This window comes from Spinacia oleracea, chromosome 3 (assembly GCF_020520425.1).
Source record: "Spinacia oleracea cultivar Varoflay chromosome 3, BTI_SOV_V1, whole genome shotgun sequence".
Taxonomy (NCBI): Eukaryota; Viridiplantae; Streptophyta; class Magnoliopsida; order Caryophyllales; family Amaranthaceae; genus Spinacia; species Spinacia oleracea.
Window position 1 is genome coordinate 23,013,915 of NC_079489.1, and position 22,553 is coordinate 23,036,467.

At 35.9% G+C, this 22,553-nt stretch overlaps 1 protein-coding gene across 1 annotated transcript; it reads right to left on the reverse strand.

Annotated features, from left to right (window-relative positions):
- Window positions 1-1,852: 1,852 nt before the first annotated feature.
- On the reverse strand, window positions 1,853-17,549 carry LOC110776838 (protein BLISTER). The gene is made up of 13 exons (XM_021981398.2): window positions 16,962-17,549; window positions 14,265-14,877; window positions 13,628-14,178; window positions 12,003-12,122; window positions 11,289-11,354; window positions 9,413-9,523; window positions 9,140-9,216; window positions 7,220-7,287; window positions 6,309-6,419; window positions 5,538-5,713; window positions 5,390-5,458; window positions 3,793-3,951; window positions 1,853-2,243 (listed from the first exon to the last, which is right to left on the reverse strand). The coding sequence occupies exons 1-13, from the start codon at window positions 17,037-17,039 to the stop codon at window positions 2,166-2,168; spliced, it is 2,277 nt and encodes a 758-aa protein (XP_021837090.1). The 5' UTR covers window positions 17,040-17,549; the 3' UTR covers window positions 1,853-2,165.
- Between the last annotated feature and the right edge of the window lie 5,004 nt (window positions 17,550-22,553).

Here is a 22,553-nt window from a genome sequence, read left to right on the forward strand (position 1 = left end):
CATATGTTATTCTATATCATGTTATTTTTTTATAAAGCTAATGTTAATTTTTTTTTTTTATCAAAAATACAAAGGACATCACACCAGGAGGAAGGTACTCCCGGGAGTACCTAACAATTTGCGAAAAAAAAATTCCTTGTTTTTTTTAAAAAAAAAGAAAAGAATTTCTCTTATATTCTCTTCCCTTCCTTTAAAATATTGTATCTAACATGAGATTTCTATCATTTTCTTTCAACAAACCAAACATGAAAAAATATACAGCGTAGTTTATTTCCTTTCCCTTCCCTTAATCCCTTCCCTTCCTTTATTATTGAACCAAACAGGGCCTAAAAAAAGTTCAAATACCCACCTTTCGGTGTTTGCATCCAATAGAACAAAGGGTTTTTTATCCGACGTCCACATTCGCTAAAAACTCCCGTGTATTTATAGTGAAAGTACGATTTTACCCTTTCAAAAAATTCACTCCTCCCTCACTTCACCCCTCCCCTTCCCTTCCATGTTATCTCCGACCAGTTTCAACCAGAAAATTGTCTCCCTCACTTCACCCCTTCCCCTTCACCCCTCCCCTTTCCTTCCATGTTATCTCCGGCCAGTTTCAACCGGAAAATTGCCTCCCTTACATCATCCCTCCCCCTTCACCCTTCCCATTCCCTTCCCTGTTATCTCCGGCCAGTTTCAACCGGAAACCGCTACCACATATAACCGAAAAATTGCCTCCCTCACTTCACCCCTCCCCTTCCCTTCCCTGTTTTCTCCGGCAACTGTCAACACACTTGAGTCCGTCCACGGAACCGCAGCGTGGAGAGCAGTTGAGGAGGAGAAAAGCGGCGGCGGGGGAGCAGTTTAGCGGCGGTGGAGATTTTTTTTTCAAGGAACAGGGGTGCCGGTTGCAGACTTGCAGCCGCTGTTTCTGGGCGGCACACACATGGCAGGGGCCGCCATCTCTGGACGGCACGCCTGTTCCTTTAAAAAAAATCGTTTCAATTTTTTAAAATTGATTGCTTATATAGCCTTATTTGCGTCAATATATACTCCTACATTTATGGAGTTTTGTTATGAAATTTAGCGTGTCATACCCCTACATTTGTGGAGTTTAGTTGACCAACATAATTCTAATTGATAATACAATTATTCTAATTATGCTACAATCTCTCTATGATTACGTTAGAGTGTATTTTAGGAGATATTGACTAATTACTACAGAATATTTTCATATTTTATCAGTTAGTGATCGACGCCCAAAATTTTGTGAATCGGTTATGGTGTTTGGAGGAACGGTCATGTGGTTGAAGATAAATCATTAATGATTTTTTTTTAATTTTTAACTTCGTACTGCCCAGAATTGACGCTTGGGGCCATGGTGCGCCATTCAGGAAAGGCGGCCGCGACTATGGCTCGGCCGCCCTAGATCTGCGGCTGAGCCATGGTGGCGACCGCCTTTCCTGGGCGGCACACCATGGCCCTAGGCCACCAATTCTAGGCGGCATCAACCATCCATAAAAAAAAAGAGCCGACGACGATGATGATGGTGGTGTTGTGCAGGTAAAGGGACGGTGATGATGGTGAAGGGATGGGATGGCGTTTGAAGATGAAAGGTGGTGGTAGAAGATGGTGAGGTGAGTCATGGGCTGCCGGATTTTATCGCCGGAAAATGAAATAGGCTGCCGAAATAAGGGGGAGAGTGAAAGCTTGAGGTGAGAAATGAAGAGGTATGGTAGAGTTTTATAAGGGCACAACCGTCATTCCAAGTAAAATACGCAGGCGTTCTTAGCAAACGAGGACGTCGCGTCGAATAGCGATACACTAGAACAATATTCCGTATTACACGACAAGATAAAAAAGAACGACAAGATACACGATTTGTACATCTTATATCAAAAATCCTTCGGTTGTACACCAAAGAAAAAGAAAACACATTTTAAGAAACATTAAGTACAAAGAAATGAAATTATTTTCCTGTGTCAAATAAATGTGTAATTAAAATTTCCAAACAATCTAATGTATCTAAGAAAATTGCTCATTTTTGAACATTTTGAAATTCTTCCTTAAGTGAAAAGAATAAACAAAATGTCAAACACATGATATACAGTATTTATCCTCTACTCTAGCCCTGAAAATGCGACTAAGGAGTACGGACAACGAATGATCCAAGCTTTATACTCAACTTAGAGTCTGCTGGTCCTCCGCTTTGACGGCCCTCCAGGAAATAACTTCATTATCCATCCCAGCACTCGCTCAACCACCTGATGGAACAAGTTACACATCAGGATAATTACTCTTTATCAATGTTCAGCAAGCCTATTTGCACTCTCTTTACGAGATTAAACGTCTCCTTATAGATTAATCAAGATTAGAAGATAAATAATACTTAGATTTGTGATAAACCACGGCAACATATAGGGAAGAACAAACCAATTGTGATGTTAATCAATAATTCAATCGGTAACTTTTCTGTAAAACCGCCTTACCGGAAAGACCACTTTGATTGCTTTAACTTATTGGTTCCATTGTTTAACTAATTAGTTCTAGTGCTTTACTAATTAGATTCATTGTTTAACTAATTGGTTTAAATGCTTAAATAATTAGCTCTAGTGCTTAACTAATTGGTTTTACACAAATTCTTATTTACAAGGGTTGTACAATAAATATTGTACACCACATTAAAAGTTAACTCAAAATGCTTAAAAGTTAAGCTATATATGTAAAAGTTATCCATTCTTTAGTGATAAATTTTTTCATTTTAATAAAACTTATTTCTTCAAAATCATTAATAATGTATAAAATTAATCATTTAACTCTTTAAAATGTTTATCTATCAACGTTTTTTACTAATATAAAAGTTAATCAAAACTAGGTTAAAGTTACAAAAAAATGGGTAAAAGTTATCTTGGTGTACAATAAATTTATTGTACACCTAGTGCGCGCAAGACCTTTTGTTGATTTTATTGATTAACTTATATGACACAAGGTGGTATTTTGTGTAAGACTGCCTTATGAAGTATAAAAGTTTGTATAACTCCATAGTCAATATTTTACTTTCCTCCCAAAACAAAATTTCACCATCTGACTTTTGCAAATTGCACTACGTTTGGATAGGAAAATGGAAGCTCACTCTTACCCTCAACCCACCCTCCCCTTTTGTTCCCTCTTTTTTACCCTCCCCTTCCTTCCCACCACAAGTGCTAACCAAACGAAGTCCATGCCGTTTTGCAGAAGAGAATCATCTGGCAAACCTAGACGCTGGAAGTATTTTCTGATACTTCCCTAACTTTTTATTCTTTTTACTCAATTTAATGCATCATATTTGTCAGAGCATACTCATTTCTTGGTAAACCCCAGATATAGCAACCCCAACTTTATTTATTATTTCATATATGCCTCTTAAAAGCATAGAGCTTAAAACTGATAGCCCTGTGAAATCCAGAAGGCTAACAGGTGAGTAGGTGACACTTCATAAGACAACAAAGTAGCACAAGGATTTGACAGACTAACACGGAATCACAATTTCTTACGCATGAACCAGTTGAGAGTTATCCAGTCTAAGTAAACATTTCAAACAGGTTTCACCAAAAAAAGGCCGTCAGTAATCAACCATCATAAATTAAGATTTCATTTACTCACAAACCAGACAATCATCTACATTTCACTATTTGTGTTTGAAAGATGACCAAGAAAGTGGCAATAGAAAAGAATTCACCATGACAATTACCATTACTATGAGACTCGAGATTCCTAAACCCATTAAGCTTCCGTTTTACTTTATCAAACATACAAAGAAAAAACAAAAGGTACCTCATCGCCTTCATCTGCATATGCAACGGTTTCCCGTACAATATGAGAAGCAGTAGGCTGCTTGGAAACAATACCCTCACTTGCCATGCTTTGGGCTGTCAACAACTCCAGTCTTTGGGTCTGAACTTCAAGTTTCTGAGATAGCTCCTTGTTCAATTCCTTCAGATCAAAAACATATTATGAACACAAACAGTGTTAGCTCACGGTAATCGCGTTCAAGTCAATAATACATGTAACGGATGCATGTTCAATTCCTTCACATTAACTGATTTCAAAAAATATGCTATGAGGTTACAACTTGTTTTGGTTTTTTGGTTAATTACTTCATTTGCTTTAGTTACAAAATTTTCTTTTTCAAAAGTCTAACTTCACAAACTTTGAGCATATCATGATATCGCTACTATAGTAATAAACACAAGGGACACTTGGCGGAATACTGTGAAGGTTTTCCCTCCAGATATATGTGCTGCTTGAGAAGAAAATAAATTTTAACTGAAAATCTTTGATAATCTTCAGAGTTCTTTTTTTACACTGTATTTGTTCAAATTTTGAATTAAATATGAAGATTTAAAATTTTGAATATGCAAATATAATTCAAAAATAAAAATAGAAGGGGCCTTTTCTTATAAGAAAAATTCCAAGATCGGCTAAAGTTAAAGAATAGTATTTACTCATTTTTTCAAAAGAAATTATAGACTAAGGTTAATGATCAAAGAGCATCTTCATTCTATAAGGTAACTATAGAGGTCTTAGACTTTTTGGTGGGCCCCCTATGAAATATCCATATCACCCTTAATGACTATGAATTACATATACTACCCCTATTCATTACATTTTACATCAAATAAAAATTCAATCAAAATATTAAGGGGTATAAGTGTATAACATAGTCAATTGCCATTATTAGTACGAAAATAAATAATATATACAGAATATAGATGAATATCCCATAAAATGGTTTAGGGCAAATTTTCATTTAGCTATATACTACATACAAAATGGGACTCGTCAATAATTATAAACTCAAACGAATTAAGCTGAAACTATAAACATAAAATTTAGCGAAAATATAAACAGTGATCTATTAGGTTGCAGGATCAAGAAGTTGAATTATAATTGTCAAATAAGTCACTCTTTTGTTACTGCATTGATATAGTAGGAAGATTCAAATTTTTCACCTTATGTAAATGTGCTGAAGTGGAAATTTGGCATTCATATGTAGTTGGTTATTTATTTATTAATTTTGGAGGTGGGTTTAGAAATTAAGAGTTAATTGTGGGAGTTGTGGTAATACAATGTATTTTTGTCTAGAAGATTTAGCTAAGATTTATCATTGTACTAAATAAGGGGTTGTTCATGTTGCGCGATTATGGTCTTTTAGCATTTTTTTACAGTTGTTATTGATGCTATATATTACGATTTTACGAGTACTAAAAATGCAAATACTCCGTAAAACACTAAGTAATTTAAGCATGCAACGCGTGAAAATAAGACAAGTTACAACTAAAAAGAAACGGAGAAGTAATAAACATGCCAGACAGAAACAATACAGTTATCTAACTCCCTTCACAATCTACTTCACAATCTAATCAATTACCTTCAGCTTAGTACTTGTTGAGACTTCAGTAATCAGAGCTTGCATCAACTCCTCTTTTTCCGATATTATCTGCGACCATAACTTCTACATTTAGCTACTGACAATATTTTTGCCACAAAAAAACCCATGAACAGAAGTGATCAACTACCTCGGTAATTAGTGAGTTGATATTTTGTATCGTTTGCACTTGGTCCGGGGGAATACTCAAAGCAAAATCTTCGTGACCAGCAGAATTACTCTGTAAAAGCAGCAAGTTGTCGACATTTTCAAGCATTTGAATGTTGGATGCAGCTTGTTCAGAGCTATCTCTTGTTTCATCTGGACCTACAATAGAGGTAGAAAAGCCATCAATGGCACACATTTAGTTCTAAAATTATCAACAAATGTAGTTGGACATGCAATACTAGGGGAATACAGTGACAAAAAGTGGGCTGAGGGGATGAAGCACATCAAATAAAGTGGGAAATGTAGTGTGAATAGCATGTTAAGATTTCTAACAAACCCTTGAAAAAAAATATTAAAAATGTTACTGAATACATATGCTTTTTGTTGAGTAGCCTGTAAGCTTCAAATACGCTAAAAACAAATGCACTATACTTAAAAGAGAAGGTGAAAGAAATCATAGCCTGTATGATGTGAAGGATACAACAGAACCTCCATTCAGACAAGTGAGAAAAAAAAACATATGCTTTTTACTGAGTATCCTGTAAGCTTCAACTCCTGCTTAGTATCATAGAACATTGGGCGTCCCTCAAAAAAAACATAGAACATTGACCTCTCTACAATCAGGCTTCACAACAATTCATAAACAGAAATCTATCTAGCTCCACTTATAACTGTTGTCATTTCAATACTAGAATAACACCCGCGTTTAAAAATTGGTGACAGAGAGAGTTGGGCATCTTGGGATCACAAATACCTAAATCGTTAGTAGAAGTTGAAGCATCTTTTTTCACATGTCCCTTGCTAGGAACAATTGGAATTCCACCAGCTGAAGCTGTCCTTAATTTAGACTGGAGCAACTTTTTCTCTGCATAAGAACGTTTACAGTCAGATCGAGCACAGACTAAACACTTAACAAGCAAATATATCAAATTTCAAAGTACAAACAGTGGTAAAATTCAAGCTACAGCAGTCACGAATGACGATTAATAAGCAAATAGATCAAATTTCAAGTTGCAAAGAGTGGTAAAGTTCAAGCTACAGCAGTCAAAAATTACGATAACTAACAGAAACGCCGGAACCTTATCAGTCATCAGTATTATTTACAACATAACAAGAAAAAAAGAAAAAAAATGCAGTGTCAGTGTCTAATTACGTCGATCAAGAATATCAGAATCTGATAAATCGGTCCCGACCGATCCTTGGATCAATCTTTTTCGTTAATTGGTAACAGTCGGGCATTTTCAACTCCGGGGGTAGCCCAGCATTGGGAACATTAGTAAATCGTCTTCTTCGGTCATAGTAGGGCTATGCCTCAGACCTGGCTCGCTCCAGGCAGATGAAATTCCTCCTTCCCGATTGACAGAACGTCCCGCTACTGACACTTGAATTTCAAATTTGTTTTCGAAATTCTCGTTTTTATCAAAGCGATACCTCATCGTTTTCGAAGAAAACATTAAACTTACCAACATTTTAAAAGATTAATAATCATGTCGCGTACATAAATGATTAAGAATTGACCTATACTCTTCAAGTTCAAGTAGCGGTAAATTAAAAAAATTAGCAACAAATGCAGTATTTATGGAGGAAGAAAGTAAGCAACCAACAAAATTTATAGCTTCATAAAATCGTATTGAAGAAAATCTGTAGAACTTTATAACTACATACCTTCCTGTAAAGCATCAATTGTCTGCAGCAAATCTCGGCGCTCTTTGTCAAGGCTAGACATTTTCTTTCTGCATGACCCACCATATTAAACTTTAGAATGGAAAACAACACTTTTAAATTTGAATGCTACAGTCTAGGGAAGGATAATCAAAGAGATTTTACATCGTGTTCGAAACAAGAAAAGTCATTTACAAGGAAGATAACAATACGAAAAAGATTACAAGCGCATGACTTTCGGAACGAATTTCTCTAGGAAGAAGCAAGCACATCACAACTCACATGATATTTGCACAGGTAAAACTAGAAACTCTTTTACGGCATAATTAATTTTAGCCAAGGGAGGGCTAAATTCATCATATAGGTCATAAAGAATAATAAAAGCCATAAAAGGAACTGCCAAGGAGGGGAGATCAGAAAAAAACAACCCTTTATAATCTTCATTCAATAGACAAATTACACAAGTCCTCAATCTATAGAATCAAGCATGACTTATGTACAAAATTAAGGAAAACCAGTACTCGTGTTGAAACACTTGAATCCAACTGTACAAGATCCCCATAAGGTATAAATTAAACATTAGACAAATAACATAATCTATTATTGCATACATTATCAATAATTTCTTGCATGAACAATACAAAAAGGTAGTCAATGGAAATACATCTTATCTGACCTTCAACTACACAAGCTCATCAACGATTCATAAACTGATAATCCCTCCGTCCCAAAATATAGTCCTATTTCTATTTCGGGCGTTCCAAATTTATAGTCTTGTTTCCATATTTGGACATTACTTTTCCCACTTTCCCCATACACTATATTGTACTTTCCCACTTTTCCATACACTTTCCAACTTTCCCATACACTATATTCCACTCTTTACACTTTCCCATAAACTATATTCCACTTTCCCACTTTCCCATACACTATATTCCACTTTTCTTAAAACCTGTGTTTTTAGTCAAACAGGACTATAATTTTGGGATGGAAGAGTTAATGATATTCCAACAAAAAATGCATAAACATCAAGAAGCGTTCTATCGCCCATTTACTGTAGAACTTCCTTTTTTTACATTAATGTAATGATGTAGGGGTGTTTCTAATTGTATATAAATGACCGGTATTTGTTACATTACAGAATCAGTGGAAGAACTCAAAATGCCATTTTCTGTACATAGTATCTTTCAATGTCTTTGAATTTTAAGTGAGGAAATGAAAAAAGATTTACCCAACATCAAGAATTGATCAATAAAAAGTCTGCAACAACAGGTGTGAGAATGATCCATATCCAGAACAGCGAAGGTTTGGTCTAATTAAAGAATTCAGAAAATATATCTTGCTAAACCAACACCAATAACAAGAGTACGTTTTGCGATCGATTACTAAATTAAGGCTTTGTTCTCGTCACCTTATTTTCACTTACTTCAGGTCTAATAAGATAAGATAAGATAAGACAAAATAAGGGCCAATAAATTCAGATAAGATAATATAAGATAAGTTCAGATAAGATAAGAGTCAATAAGTTCAAAGGACACATTTTATAACTTCCAATAAGGGGTGATAAAGATAAGATAATATAAGATAAGTGAAATCCAGGTGAATAGAACAGTACCTAAACCAATAATCAGTTGGCACATTGCTTTACAGTAAGGCCATAAGTATATGGATTAACAAAAAAAACTGGAAACAAAATCAGAAACAGTATTTAAGGAAATTGAAGTTACACATGTTCTTACCACCATTACCAAGAATGTTATAGGTTGCACGCCCCATAAACATTCATACATAATTACAGATAAAGGCTGCATGGCGTGCATACCACAAAAAACAAGCCAATCACATAGAATCATATAAAAGAAGAACCAGCATAGCAACAATAGACAGTGGCTTTTAGAACTCCTTAGGAAAAGGGATCCATACTTGTAGGAAGCAATTTCAGCACTTGAGTTTTCCAATTCCCTCTCCAACTTCAGCTCATTAGATCTTAATCTAAGGGCCTACAAGATATAAATATGATACACCCAATAACCATACATATTAGAAGCACAAATTTGATACATTTAAACAGATCGAATATCAATAGTCAATGCAGGACCTAATAATAGAAGTATAGCAGAGAAGAGACACCAAATTTACACTTCAAAGTTATGATACAAAAGACATGGATAAATGCTTATGTAAGAAGAAAACCACCTTCTCTTCCAAGCTAATAACTTCAGAAGCCAGGAGCTTTGCACGCTCATCAGCTGCATTGCACTCAAGCTGTGCATTCACATATTCAGCCTTGATAGCCTCAAGCTCAGCCTACTGCACCAAGATGACAGAATTAAAAAAAGCCAAAAACTGGATTGAAAATGTGACCATCAGAATAAACCAAAGAAATATTTTCTTATTACAGATATGGTTTTACTTTATTCTTTTTCCTTTGTAATTTAGTTTACTTATACTGCTCTCTATCATAACTCGTAAGAACTCCATGCAAAATTTATAAATATGGTTTTCAATAAGGATGAAATTTATAAAGAATAACACTCCTTTCCATCCTATAAGAATTGTAATATCTAGAGACTCTCTATTCTATAAGGGCCTATGGAGTGAGAAAGTTGGTATCCAAATTATGAACTCCCTATCACTTTCCTGCTTTCTTGAGGTTTAAATTATAAAACTATATATTTTCCTTAAAAGTGAAAGATTGTAAGTTTTTAGTGATGGGCAGATTGTAACTAAGTAAATAAAGTTTTCTTTTACGTAGTATATAAAGATTGTGGTACACTAACCAAAACTTATTTAAAACGTCATCACATCACCAAAATAGATGGGGGTCTAGGCTTAGGGAAAGTGGTTGTAAAAAAATTTGCTTTGGTCAGAAAGTGGTTGTGACGTTTTGCTCGTGACGATTCTGAGTCGTTGTGGCATCGAGTCAAAAAAGGAAAATATGGTTTGCAAACAAATGGGAGAGTTGCTAAAAGTGTTCTTAAGGTAACACATGATTGTCCTTGGAAGTTCATTTCCAAGGTTTTCAATCTTTACTTTCCTTTAGTGAAGTTCAAAGTAGGGAATGGTTGTCGTGTTCAATTTCCGTAAGATGTTTGGAGAGAAGAGCAACCTTCTTGTTTCCAGTTCCATGACTTCCATCGGTTATTTCAGCTGTCTTCACCACACAACACCCCTGTGTCTGGTTTCTATGGTGGTAATAAATTGGATTAGCATTTTCGAAGGCCACTGCGTGATAGGGAGTAGGGTGGAGGATGCTAGAGTGTGCAGTGGACTGGGATTCATCAGGGTATTTTTCTTGTAAATCTTTTTTTGGTTCACTTGAATCCACCCCCTAATTTTCCAATTATTGCGGTGACAAATTTCATTTGGAAAGTGAAGGTACCTCTTAAGGCAAGGGCTTCTGTGTGGACATTCGCGTTAGGGAGGATTAACACTTATGACATGCTCCAAAAGATAAGGCATTTGCTTGATTTGCAGCGCTAATAGTGAGTCATGCTCACATGTTTCCTTATACCGTGAAGCAGCAAGTTGCCTTTGGAGGAGATTGTTTGTGATTCATGAGGAACCTTGGATTTGCTGCAAATTTTCTTTAAGGGGTTTGGTAAGGGTAAGGAGAAGAGATTGTTATTGTGCAATGCTTTCATGGCAATTATGTGGTGTGTATATTTGCAAAGAAGGGTCTTTTCACGAGTTTCATTACCTTTCAATTTACTGTGGGCAAGGTCACATATTTAGCATCTTTATGGGCTAAGGCTGGTGGATCATTCAAGAATTACTCAGTTGAGGAGGTACAAAGAAATTGGGGAACTCTTCAGAGGACGGCTTATTGTGTGTTCTCGTTTTGATATTTTGATTGTTCTCACTAGAATTTTTGATTGCACAAAGAAATGGTTTATTCTCCTTTTTTCCTATTGCTGATACAAATTACACTATATTTTCTTATCAAAAGGTCACTTGACGAAAATATACACAATACTTCATAAAATTGTTAATATCACTACAAACTCCCTATTATTGTCCAACCACACTCAAAAAGGTATCAATACTGACAAACAAGGATAATGACACTAACCAGAAGGGCCTTGATTTCATCCTGCAATCTTTCCATATCAGCCTTTAACTGGCTCACAATGCTTGCCTGAAATTAGGCAAAATAATAACGTCAACTATAACCAAAGATCATGTTGGGCGGCAATTGAGATGAAAGAAAAGAAAGCTATTTAAAATAAAATGTCAACAAAAATAACCTCAAAATATCAAAAGAGCACTGAACAAGAAGCGGCAGGACATTAAGGAATTTGTGTCTATAAACGCAAATTAATACAATTTATCTGTAGACTAATGAGAAAGGAGTTTGAAGAGGTTAAATTTGACAGGTTTCAAATTTGTCTGGACTCTAGATTATCTTTTCCCATTTTTGCGGTTGGAGAGTGGGGTGAGGAAACTGTTGGGCAAAAAAAATAAATAGAAAAAATAGAAAAAAAAAACTCTCCAAGTCATAAGAATTAAGAAGTGCCACACTTAACCAAGAGATGTGGCTCTGCCAACACTAGAAGGCTATAAGCGGTTACCTACAGATCACAACATTCTCATTTACCAACAATTGGTAATAATAGACTCCATTTCTCTGAATCAGAAAGAGATCACATAATAAACGCAAATTAACCAATAGGCGAGTCTTGAGACATGGAGTGGGGAAAAATCAAGATAAGTTACCCAACAGTGTATCCAATTGAGTAAATAATAGACCGTATCAAATTTTGTAGTCAACAGAAGAGACACTAACTTGCTGATTATAGCTCTCCGTCAAGGAAGAATTCTCAGAAGCTAATGACTCAGTCAAAGTTTTAGAGGCCTCCAATGTGCGTTGCAAAGAGAACTTGTCTTGCGTCAAATCTTCAATGTGCTGTGGGCAAAGGCAAAGGAAATAAGGAAACGGAAATATAGATCTTTATTCAAGGACAAAAAGCATTTCAGAATTGTAACTCTTCTGCTAGCCGAATTCACATACACTAAAGGATGCAAATATTTATGTAAAGGTGCATTATGCACTAGTGCATGAGAATAAGATTCTCCCAACAAAAGTCTCCAACTTGCAACTCTAGCAGTTGGACGTTCCTTTTGATAGAAATCAGGGGACACTATATAACATACACTTTGCTAACAGGAAACCTTCACATTTGAATTGCGTATCATTATTTAAGGGTACGTTCGGCACTGATGCGGTTTTGCGTTTTTTTTTTTTCTTAAAATGTAAAACGAAACTGTTCGCCAAAATCGTTTTTTAAATCAACTTTCATTCAGTTTATACAGAAATTAAAGAAAAATCCAAAACCACTTTTAGTGGTTTCTGGATTTTCGTTTTTTAGGAACAGTGTTATGGGCTCATTCAGTCATGCTCTCTCCTCTCTTTTTCACTGTTCCCATATGATACTACTCAAATTCTCAACCGCTTTCTTCCTTCCTCCATGAAATTTCTCTCTCATCTTGGTACTCAATCGTTAGAAATTCCAAAAAAAAAAAAATTTACCTTGATGATTAGGCCTCAGAAATTCTGAATCAAAATTTCACTAGAGGACTTGATTTGCAAAGGTATGTAAAAAGAAGAGAGAAATAACCAATTATAGGCAGCGATGATGGTGGTGGACTGGTGGTGATGATCTATAGAAGATTGCTACAGTAGTGAATTTGGGGGTTTATGCCTTCCAAAGAACTTAAAGATCTACTAAATAAAGAATTTATGAGATTATAGAAAATTAACAATGGAATCTGGTATTTAGCTCTTTGTCAATGGTGGGTTAGTAGCCAGAGGAGAGAGAAATGGATGGAGTGCAGTAAAATAGGCTAATACGAAGTACTGTACTCCCTAAATTTAAGAGAAGCATCTCTTTTAGACTTTAGTGTGGGGTTCCAATGGAGGCTGTTTTAATATTTTTAAATCTGTTTTTTTATTTTGGTAAAACAAAACTTAAATCGGTGGTTTTGATAAAACTCACAACTCAAAACTTAAAATGGTACCGAACAAGCCCTAAACTTGCCTAGTTTGATACAAAAAAATGAAGTGAAATTTCAAATAAGTTTGTTTATAGAATAAAAAAGTGCTACAGTACATACTTTGATATAATGTGATTTTATGAAAAATACATAAATGGTGAATATTCTACAAACTGGTATAATCACATGGTTTCATGCAACTTTGTAGAGGTGTAATACATATCTTGAGGGAGGGAATGCTCTTGGATGCTATAGAGCAGCTGAGGAAAGATCTTTTCCAACTAAAAGAAGTACGATTCGCATCGAGAGGAGAAGAAAAAAACATGAGATGTTACAAAAGGTAAAAATGCATGCAACATGGACCATGACCGAGCAACAGTGCCAAGGCAATTGTACGCATTAGAGAAAAAGAGATACCTGCTCCAAAGCGGCAAAATCTTCGTTTTGTTTCTGTGAAGTGAATTCCAACTTGTTCTCCACGCTGTGCTCAAATGACGTGTGTCCCCTTGACGCATTGCTAAAGAAATCATCACTTGGATTAAAATAAGCCGGTGTCGGAAGGGGTTCGATGGGAGAATATGCTGTAGAAGAATCATGAATTGCAGACGATGCAGCAGCATTGCTGCCGGGAAGTGTTGCATTCGTGAACTTGTCTTTCTCAACAAAAGGGCGGCCAGAAACAGAAGAATCTTTAACAATGTTATCAAGGAAAGAAGGACGAGATCTTCTGGGAAATGGTTCAGCAACAACTGAATGTGAGGGACCATTAAATAAACCACCCGTGTTAGAGTTTAAACCAGTTGAACGTGATTCAGATGCCCATTGACTTCCAAAACCCGTCAAATTCCCCACTGCATTACTAGGCTGTCTTTCCTCCAAACCAAATGTTAAATGATTCTTCGACTCCAGATGGCTATGACCAAACTCTGACGAAGATGCTGGCAAATCCATACGCGAGAGAACTGAATCTGCAATCATGACAGAACATGTTACATGACACAATAATAGATTTTCAACTGTCACACTAAGTACCTGCTTAAACAACTCTACTTACCAGACTCCTGATCTAAAACATTGGTGACATGTCCCTTGGTAAAGACTTTAGCAGCAAAATCATTGGTGCCTCCATTTGCATTTGGAAAGCTTACAGAAGAACTAAAGTACTTATCAGATCCATAAGAATTTGAGTGAGACTCACTACTACTATAAACTTGAGAAGCACTGGGTCTACTAGACGATATTGCATCTGCAAATCTTCCTCTTCCTGTATCACTCCCAGACTTACCATTAATATCATCTGCTAATTGTGGAAAGTCAGAACCTGACTGGTAGTTTAAAAGTGGATCCTCATGGCCCTTTCCCACTTGATTAGGTAATTTCTGAAGCAACTCAGGTCCGCTTAACTTATCAATTTGGGTATCGATGTGTGCAGGAGAAACCGATTCAGACCCATTATAATGAGTGAAAACATGTGATTTGCCAGTGTGGTTAGAAAAAACAGAAGCTCCTGACACTGCGTCAGAGCTATCATCAGTAAGAGCATTGACAGACAATGCTTGTCCATATCCTGCAGCTTGTTTCTCAGATGGTGTAGTATCATCAGTACGAGGTTGGCTAGATGATGGTTGCTTTTTGGCCGCTCCTCTCTTCTTTTTGAACTCTTCCAGCTAAGAGAAACAGCACATTTGTATATTAAAAAAAATGGAATAGATTGGTCCTCTGATTTTTGCAAATAGCAAGTACATATATAAAGTTGAACAACCTTAAGCCATGTTGAGACTGATTAGCATGTAATACTTGAAGTAACAACAAGAACATAGTTTGAATTCAGCACAACACTATAACAGTACCCAATCATTTAGCATTGACTATGGTGCCCCTTACCCGATACAAAATCTCTCTCCCCTGTAACCCTAGCTCACCACTTCACAATGGTGCCTCAACAAAGTAAAAAGATGTAATGTGGAGGAGAAAGAAGGTTGGAGAGATAAAATCCATAACAACTAGGCCAACAACCCAAGGTCACTATTGTATGTGCTCTAAAAGTCCTCCATTGTTCTTATAAACTGGGAGATGTTGTACTGAAGGAATGGATTTCTGGGATGACAAAGCTCTCTCATTCTTCTTGCCCCATTCTCTCTTTTTACTCAAAGAAGAGAAAGACATATCCACCATTAAGAAACAAATTAAAGACAACTAGACAAGTGTAATACAACCACCACCCAATGCCCAAGAATTAGCTGCTGTAACTTAATTTCCTGTGCAGATTAGGCAGTTTTCCATTAGCGAAGACTTATTGTCCAGCCATACACTCTGTGAGCAATCCCTGACTACAACGCCAATGAATAGATATACTATGATTAGATCAATTCCAAGCAAAAGAGAAACAGGGCACTACAACCTATTGATAGAAACAAACAATTGTGAGCAAAGCATGACCAGAAGTCTAGAATACCCCATTGTCGGTTCTTCGCACAATAAATTGATGAGGAGCGTATTTTGATATTATCATAAACAACTAAAAATTACTAACAATCAGTGGTGTATACTTGTAGCAGTTGTTTTGTTGTTGTAATAAAAACAACCTGCAAGTCTTCACTTCCTAGTATAATACTGAATCCATCTCAGCCTCTCCATACAACACATGAGGGGTAGGGCAGATGTAATAGAATATAGACTCAACCGACAACTAAAGGCAAAACAGCAATAAAGCTGAAGAAAAATCTAATCCTCCCTAACATCCTATAATCCATTGACTTTCAATAGGACCAACTTACTTAATTATACTTTATGATAGAAAACACATTTAGATATGACTTCAAATTCCAAAAAAGAAGAGAAAAACCCATTCTATTATTTAATTCTCATTTTGATTTTTCAGGAATTTTGGGAATTAAAGGTCAATTTGAATCTAATTACGAAACCTAATAGAAGCTGAAAAACAGAGTTGTAGTTATAATTGAAAACAATCTACAACAGGCACCTAAGTACCTAACTACCTCAAATCTCCAGAGAAAAAGAAGAAGAAAAAAAAAGAGATTTGTGGCATTAGACGTCGATCATCTATGCAAGCTTTATATTTCAAGCCTCACATGCTTCAGATTTTTAGATTACAAATCAACATCAAAAATGTACAGGTTCCCTCCTTCGTTGTAGACTGGCATAGTCCGAAGGCAACCAACCTTGACAAGTTGCCATCCATGGTTCATTATGCACTACAACAAAAACTATTAAGGGCACAAAACAAAATCCAAACAGACACAAGATATGCAATCAACTAAGCACCTGGCATGATTCGTCAATTACCGGCAAGTTTGCTACCACAATTATCAGAATTAACACCATTTCATCTAAGAACAATGAAGGGGAAGCTACTCTAACTAGGAGCTCGGAGTAAATAAATCCTAAAGTCTGCACACTCTGAAACAAACAAAATCCACCATTATCTGCAACATCTTGGAGCTCAAACAAATCAAAGCACCAACTATTTCAAACCAATCAAGTATCTTCACCAAGTCAAAAACTTTCCTATGCATTATTCATGATCCACCTAAATCATTCAAAGTACACATCACTTACCAACGCCAACTTAGCCTATTGATCAAAGCGGTCATACTAAAATTAGTTCCCAGGTCGGATCACTCTTCCCAAGTTGCATATACATACATGATACGTTTACATCAACAAAAGGAATAAACTAGAAGAAAAAGAGCTTAAAATAAACAATTAAAACCCGAAATCGAGGCCATACCAAACGTTTACCAGCTTCCAAATCCTTCTTTTTACGGGATGAAACCGCAGGCTTGGGTAAAACTTGAGCAGATGCCATTTCCAGAACAAAAATCACCCCCCTAAATCAGCATTATACAAACCCACATTCAAAATCGAACCTCCTTCAAAACTCTTCAATTTCTACCCAAAAACAGCGCAATAAAAAATTCCGAGGGTCCACAAATTTGATCTTCAATCTGATCCGCTTCACCCAAGGAAATCGTCTTAAACAGATCAAACTGCACCGGCAAAATCGCAATTCGGATTTCAAAATTGAAGAACTTTTTTTAATTCGAATCGGTTCAAATCCAGAATTCAGCAGATCTCTCTTGATCAAAACAATGATCAAATTGCGAAAAAAAAACTCCCAAATCTCCGAAGAAAACGAAGATATGGGAGAGAGAGGAAGGGTAAAAGAACCCTAGAATATGAGCAAACTAATTTTGGAAATTTATATAAAAGAAATTAAATTTCGTATAACAATCTTTAGCTGAAAACTAATTAATAATTTTTATTTTATTTTATTTTATTTTATTTTATTTGCAATTAGGTGATGTGATAATAAAATAGGAGTAATAATAATGTGTGAAATTTACGGCATCTTCAACAGAGGTTGAGTTTGCTGGAGCAGAAGCGCCATTGATTTTATTTGATTTAATTTTACTTTATGTTTTACAGAAATAAAAATAAATAAATAACAAAAATAAAATTGAGATCCAACCTAACCTAAAATACGATAATAAAAATGTTAAACGTGTAATTATTGGGACGTGTTGTGATTTTATTCATTGTTTAACGTGGCATCATCAATAAGATTAGGACATTGTAATTGTAGTATTCTACCAATATAAAGAAATTTTTGAAATAGACATATTAACATACGTCCATATTATATTAGATCTCGTATAATTACGAATATTTAAATATTATTTTAATAGTTAAATATATGTATATACTCCGTACCATATATTATTTTGACCAAACCATTAAGTAAACAAAAGATCTTGTACACACAAGGTGTACAATAAATTTATTTTACACCGATATAACTTTTACCCAGTTTTCTCTAACTTTTACCCAATTTTCTCTAACTTTTATATTATTAAAAAAGAAGTTGATAAATAAATATTTTAAAGGGTTAAATGATTAATTTTAAGTATTATTAGTGATTATGAAGATTTTTTTTTATTAAAATGAAAAAATAAAAAAATATATAACTTTTACATATATAAGGGTACTGTTAGGTTATGATACATATGAATAAACATAAATCATGCAAAAAAACCATAAAGCCAGGAAACATATTATTAACACATAATCATTTAGCATAATTCAGATGCATACACTTTGTAGCGTGCCCTCCCTAGCTGCGCCCGAACCGAACAAGAACAAGTCTTTAGGACTCCAAGTGTCGTCCCTCCGTAGATAGTCCACAGCACGTCCGGATCCGCCTTAACCTTGACCAACTAGAATCGCCCTTAAGGTACTTAGAATTTTCGGCTATTGCAGGCAATGATGTGACTGAATTTTTGCTCTCAAAAATCACTTTGAATACTTGAAAAGTCTGTATAAATTATGAGCCCTTAACTCATATTTATAGGCCATGGAATACGTAATCGAATCCTACTAGGATACGAATTAATTAAATTAGAATCCTAGTAGAACTCTTATTTAATTAATTTATCTTTTAGGATTAGGAATTTAATCATTAAACAAATCCTATACTCTTTAGGTTTCGTATGTGAACACAAACTCTACACAAGCATGACCCGCAAGCGTGCAGGCCATGCCCGCGCACAGCCCACACGGCCGCTCGGCCCATGCGAGCTACAAGCCCACGCGAGCAGCAGCAATGCTCGCAGCCCACTGCTCGCAGCTGCGCGCGCTGCCACAGCCTGCTGGGCCTGGCCTTGCGCTGGGCCTGGCGTGGCCTTGGTTGTTCGTGTGGCGCGCTGGCTTGCTGGGCGATGGCCCGGCTTCGTGCTGGGCCTTCGTCTGGCAGGCCTCGTCCGATGCTAATTCGTACGATACGCTTCCGATTAAATTCCCGATTCCGGAATTTATTTCCGATACGAACAATATTTAATATTTTCGATTCCGGAATTAATTTCCGTTTCGAAAAAATATTTAATATTTCCGTTTCCGGAATTATTTTCCGATTCCGATAATATTTTCGATTCTGACAATATTTCCGTTTCCGGCAATATTTCCGATTCCGGCAATATTTCCATTTCCGATAATATTTTCCGATACGTACCATGTTCCCGTTTCCGGCAACATCTACGACTTGGATAATATTTATATTTCCGATACGATCCATATTTCCGTTTTCGGCAATATCATCGTTTCCGGAGTATTCATTTCTTGCCTTTGACGATCTCAGCTCCCACTGGAACCAAGATCCGTCGATTCTGAATATCCATAGATGGAGTATTTAATGCCATTAAATACTTGATCCGTTTACGTACTATTTGTGTGACCCTACGGGTTCAGTCAAGAGTAAGCTGTGGATTAATATAATTAATTCCACTTGAACTGAAGCGGCCTCTAGCTAGGCATTCAGCTCACTTGATCTCACTGAATTATTAACTTGTTAATTAATACTGAACCGCACTTATTAGACTTAACATAGAATGCATACTTGGACCAAGGGCATTATTTCCTTCAGTCTCCCACTTGTCCTTAAGGACAAGTGTGCATTTCCTAATTCCTTTGTCGCTCGATGCTTGCTCTTGAACATAAGGTAAGAGTTGTCATCCTTATTATGTCCAGAGGTGTTTCTCGGTTTCAGAGTTCAACTGATCAAATAAACAGATAATCATAGCCTATGATTCATCCGAGCACGGCCATGCATTTTACAGTTTCTAGCTCTCCGAGTAGCCTTGTACAACTTTTAAGCATCTCATCCCGATTTATGGGAGGACAATCCCAATCTTGCAATCTTGAGATTAGACTTCGTTTGATAGGTGATTACCTGAGCGTTGCCTTTATAGCCTCCTTTTACGGTGCGACGGTTGGTCAACGTCAAAGTAACCAGTTCTCAAACAAGTAATCTCAAATCACTCAGGTATTGAGGATTTAGTGTCTAATAACTTTAATGAAATTTACTTGTGACAGATTTTCATCTCTTACAGTAAAGTTTCATAGGTCCGTCCGATACTAGTCTTCCCAAAGTAAGTATGTAACACCCCCAATTTCCATACCTGTTTAAGACTTATAGCGGAAGCATAAAATAATGAATTAAGGGTATTACCGCCACATTTAGGCTACAACCCAAATGTAAGGCTATGTTATCTATCAATAATCCAACCTTTATAATTAAACCAACATTGTCACAATTAGATAACTTAAACCAACTACCCAAAAATGTCGTTACAAACTGAATTAAATAAAACCCAACTAATTGTCCTTAGTTGATCTACGTTACTAATAACTTGCTACTAATGTGGTGAAACGGTCGCTCATGATGTGCCATGCATACCTGTAAATTGAAAAAAAACATATACAGAAAAGAAACCACAAATCAGTGGAAATTGAGTAAGTACTACTTCACCCTGTAAAACAATTTTCGAAAACCTTTTTCTTACTTTGGAAAACATTTTATCTTAAAAACATTTCATGCACAACTAGCACGTAACAAGCACACGCACTCAGTCCATAATTAACAGTTGATTAATTACTTAGAGGTAAGAGAACAAGATAATTCCACCATAATTGTAGTTCGAGACTACCACCCTAATGGGTGTAACCACCAAAATAGGTCTTAGTCCTTAAGTGTGCACACCCCCCAATGAGTGTTTTTAACTCAAAGGAGTAGAATAAGCCCAGGTCGTGCTAGTTAGCTCCGACTAAAATATTAAGACACGTTGTGTCATACCACCAATGTGTTCATCATTTTAGGGGATCCTTCCTAAAATGTCTTACCATCCGAATATATTTCACTATACGTAATTACTGTTTAAGGTGCCACAGCGTGGTCAGACACACATACACATATCATATATATGTATATATATTAACAGGTCGTTCACGTGTTTATTTCAACGTTTATGCGCATCCAATTAGTTAGACTACACTTAAATTATTAAAGCCAAATGAATTTGCTCTTACCAACCGTGAACTCCACCTAATTATTTCCTCATCATGGTTCATATAATCAGCCAACACACGAGTAGATCGTATGTATTCTCTATCATTTTGGTTAAATTACTCCCATTACTTATCCAACAGAAACCCATTAATTAAAAGTGTCACTATAAGATAAGCATTGGGCTTTTGTTATCATACGGAAGTTCACTTCTTTTAAACCAAACATGTCAAACATTCAGAACACACGTAAGTCACATCAAAACCACGTTTTTACAAGGTTTAATAAAGTGGTGAACATAGTAACTTACCTTGGTAAGTTAGTCTCACAAATTGCACACACACGAACGCGAACACTAGTAGGTATCCTCACGCCCTACGTTCTCTTCGTTTATGCTCGGTTTTTAGCGCTTAAAGATCAGGTACAAAGAGGGATGCGAGGGCTTTACAATGGTTGTCCTTATGGTGAATTTCGGTAACGTTTAATGGTGTTTCGGTGCAGCCGAAAGTAGGCAAAAACCAACTTCCGCGATCGAGGTTTGTTTTTGGCGTTCTTGAGAGGTTCTTCCGGTGAGGCTTTGAGAGTATCTTATGCTTTTGCAAAACCCTAGAAGTGATGACTAAGTCTCATATTTATAGCAAATTATAGAGATGTGATATTACGGTTAAGATAATTGTTGATATGCTCCTAGGAAGATAAGTGTTAGTTGCTAGATTCTTGGGTTTGTTATGGAAGGGATGCTATATGATAAGTATAGTTTGAAAATATGAGTCCTTGGATAATTAAAACATGATGAGATAAGAATCAGTTTGATCTTTGAAGTTTGAATTACATACGGACGAGTTAGCGGAAGGGATTGAGAGCTAGAGGGAGATTAAGATAGGATTGGCCAAGTAAGATAGGTCCTACTAATTATTCTAGTAGTTTGTTAGTTATGTGAGTTTATTAGAGGATTATGGGATAAGGCATGATAGCATGATTATTGTGATCTATTTACGTAAATTCAAAGATACGAGTATATTTGGAACTTGATCGGTTAGGTTTGGCGGAACTCTTCGAAATATACGAAATGTAAATATACAATATAGTTACTAAGTTATCTAAAATAATATACAATATAGTTAATTGTTCAAATAATAAAGTTTTATTTTTTTTTTGTAAAATATGTCTTATAGGGTATATCGATTGACAAATAAAATATTAATTTAAAACCATATCTAATATCGTTAGTGATAAAATACGGGATATTACATTCTATCCTCCTTAAAGAAAGATTCGTCCTCGAATCTTAAAGCATAGGGAATGTTAACTGTATAACCTTACCCCAATTAATGACAACCAAAGTAACGAATTACTTATTTATCACGGGTGTGAAACTAAGACATTTAAATCCGTCCCCCTTAATGTAACACCCCGACAATTCTCTCTTTTCTAAAATAATCTTTTAATATAAAACGTAGAGAATTATCAAGGCATTATCGCCCG

Bases quoted from the DNA above. Each gene is read 5' to 3' on its own strand.
- LOC110776838 (XM_021981398.2), bottom strand. From the start codon at position 17,039: ATGGCATCTGCTCAAGTTTTACCCAAGCCTGCGGTTTCATCCCGTAAA. The intron at 7,288-9,139 runs GTATGGATCCCT...TGGGTCATGCAG, and splicing joins GCTGAAATTGCTTCCTACAA to AAAGAAAATGTCTAGCCTTG. The intron at 5,459-5,537 runs GTAGTTGATCAC...TTATGGTCGCAG, and splicing joins TCAACTCACTAATTACCGAG to ATAATATCGGAAAAAGAGGA.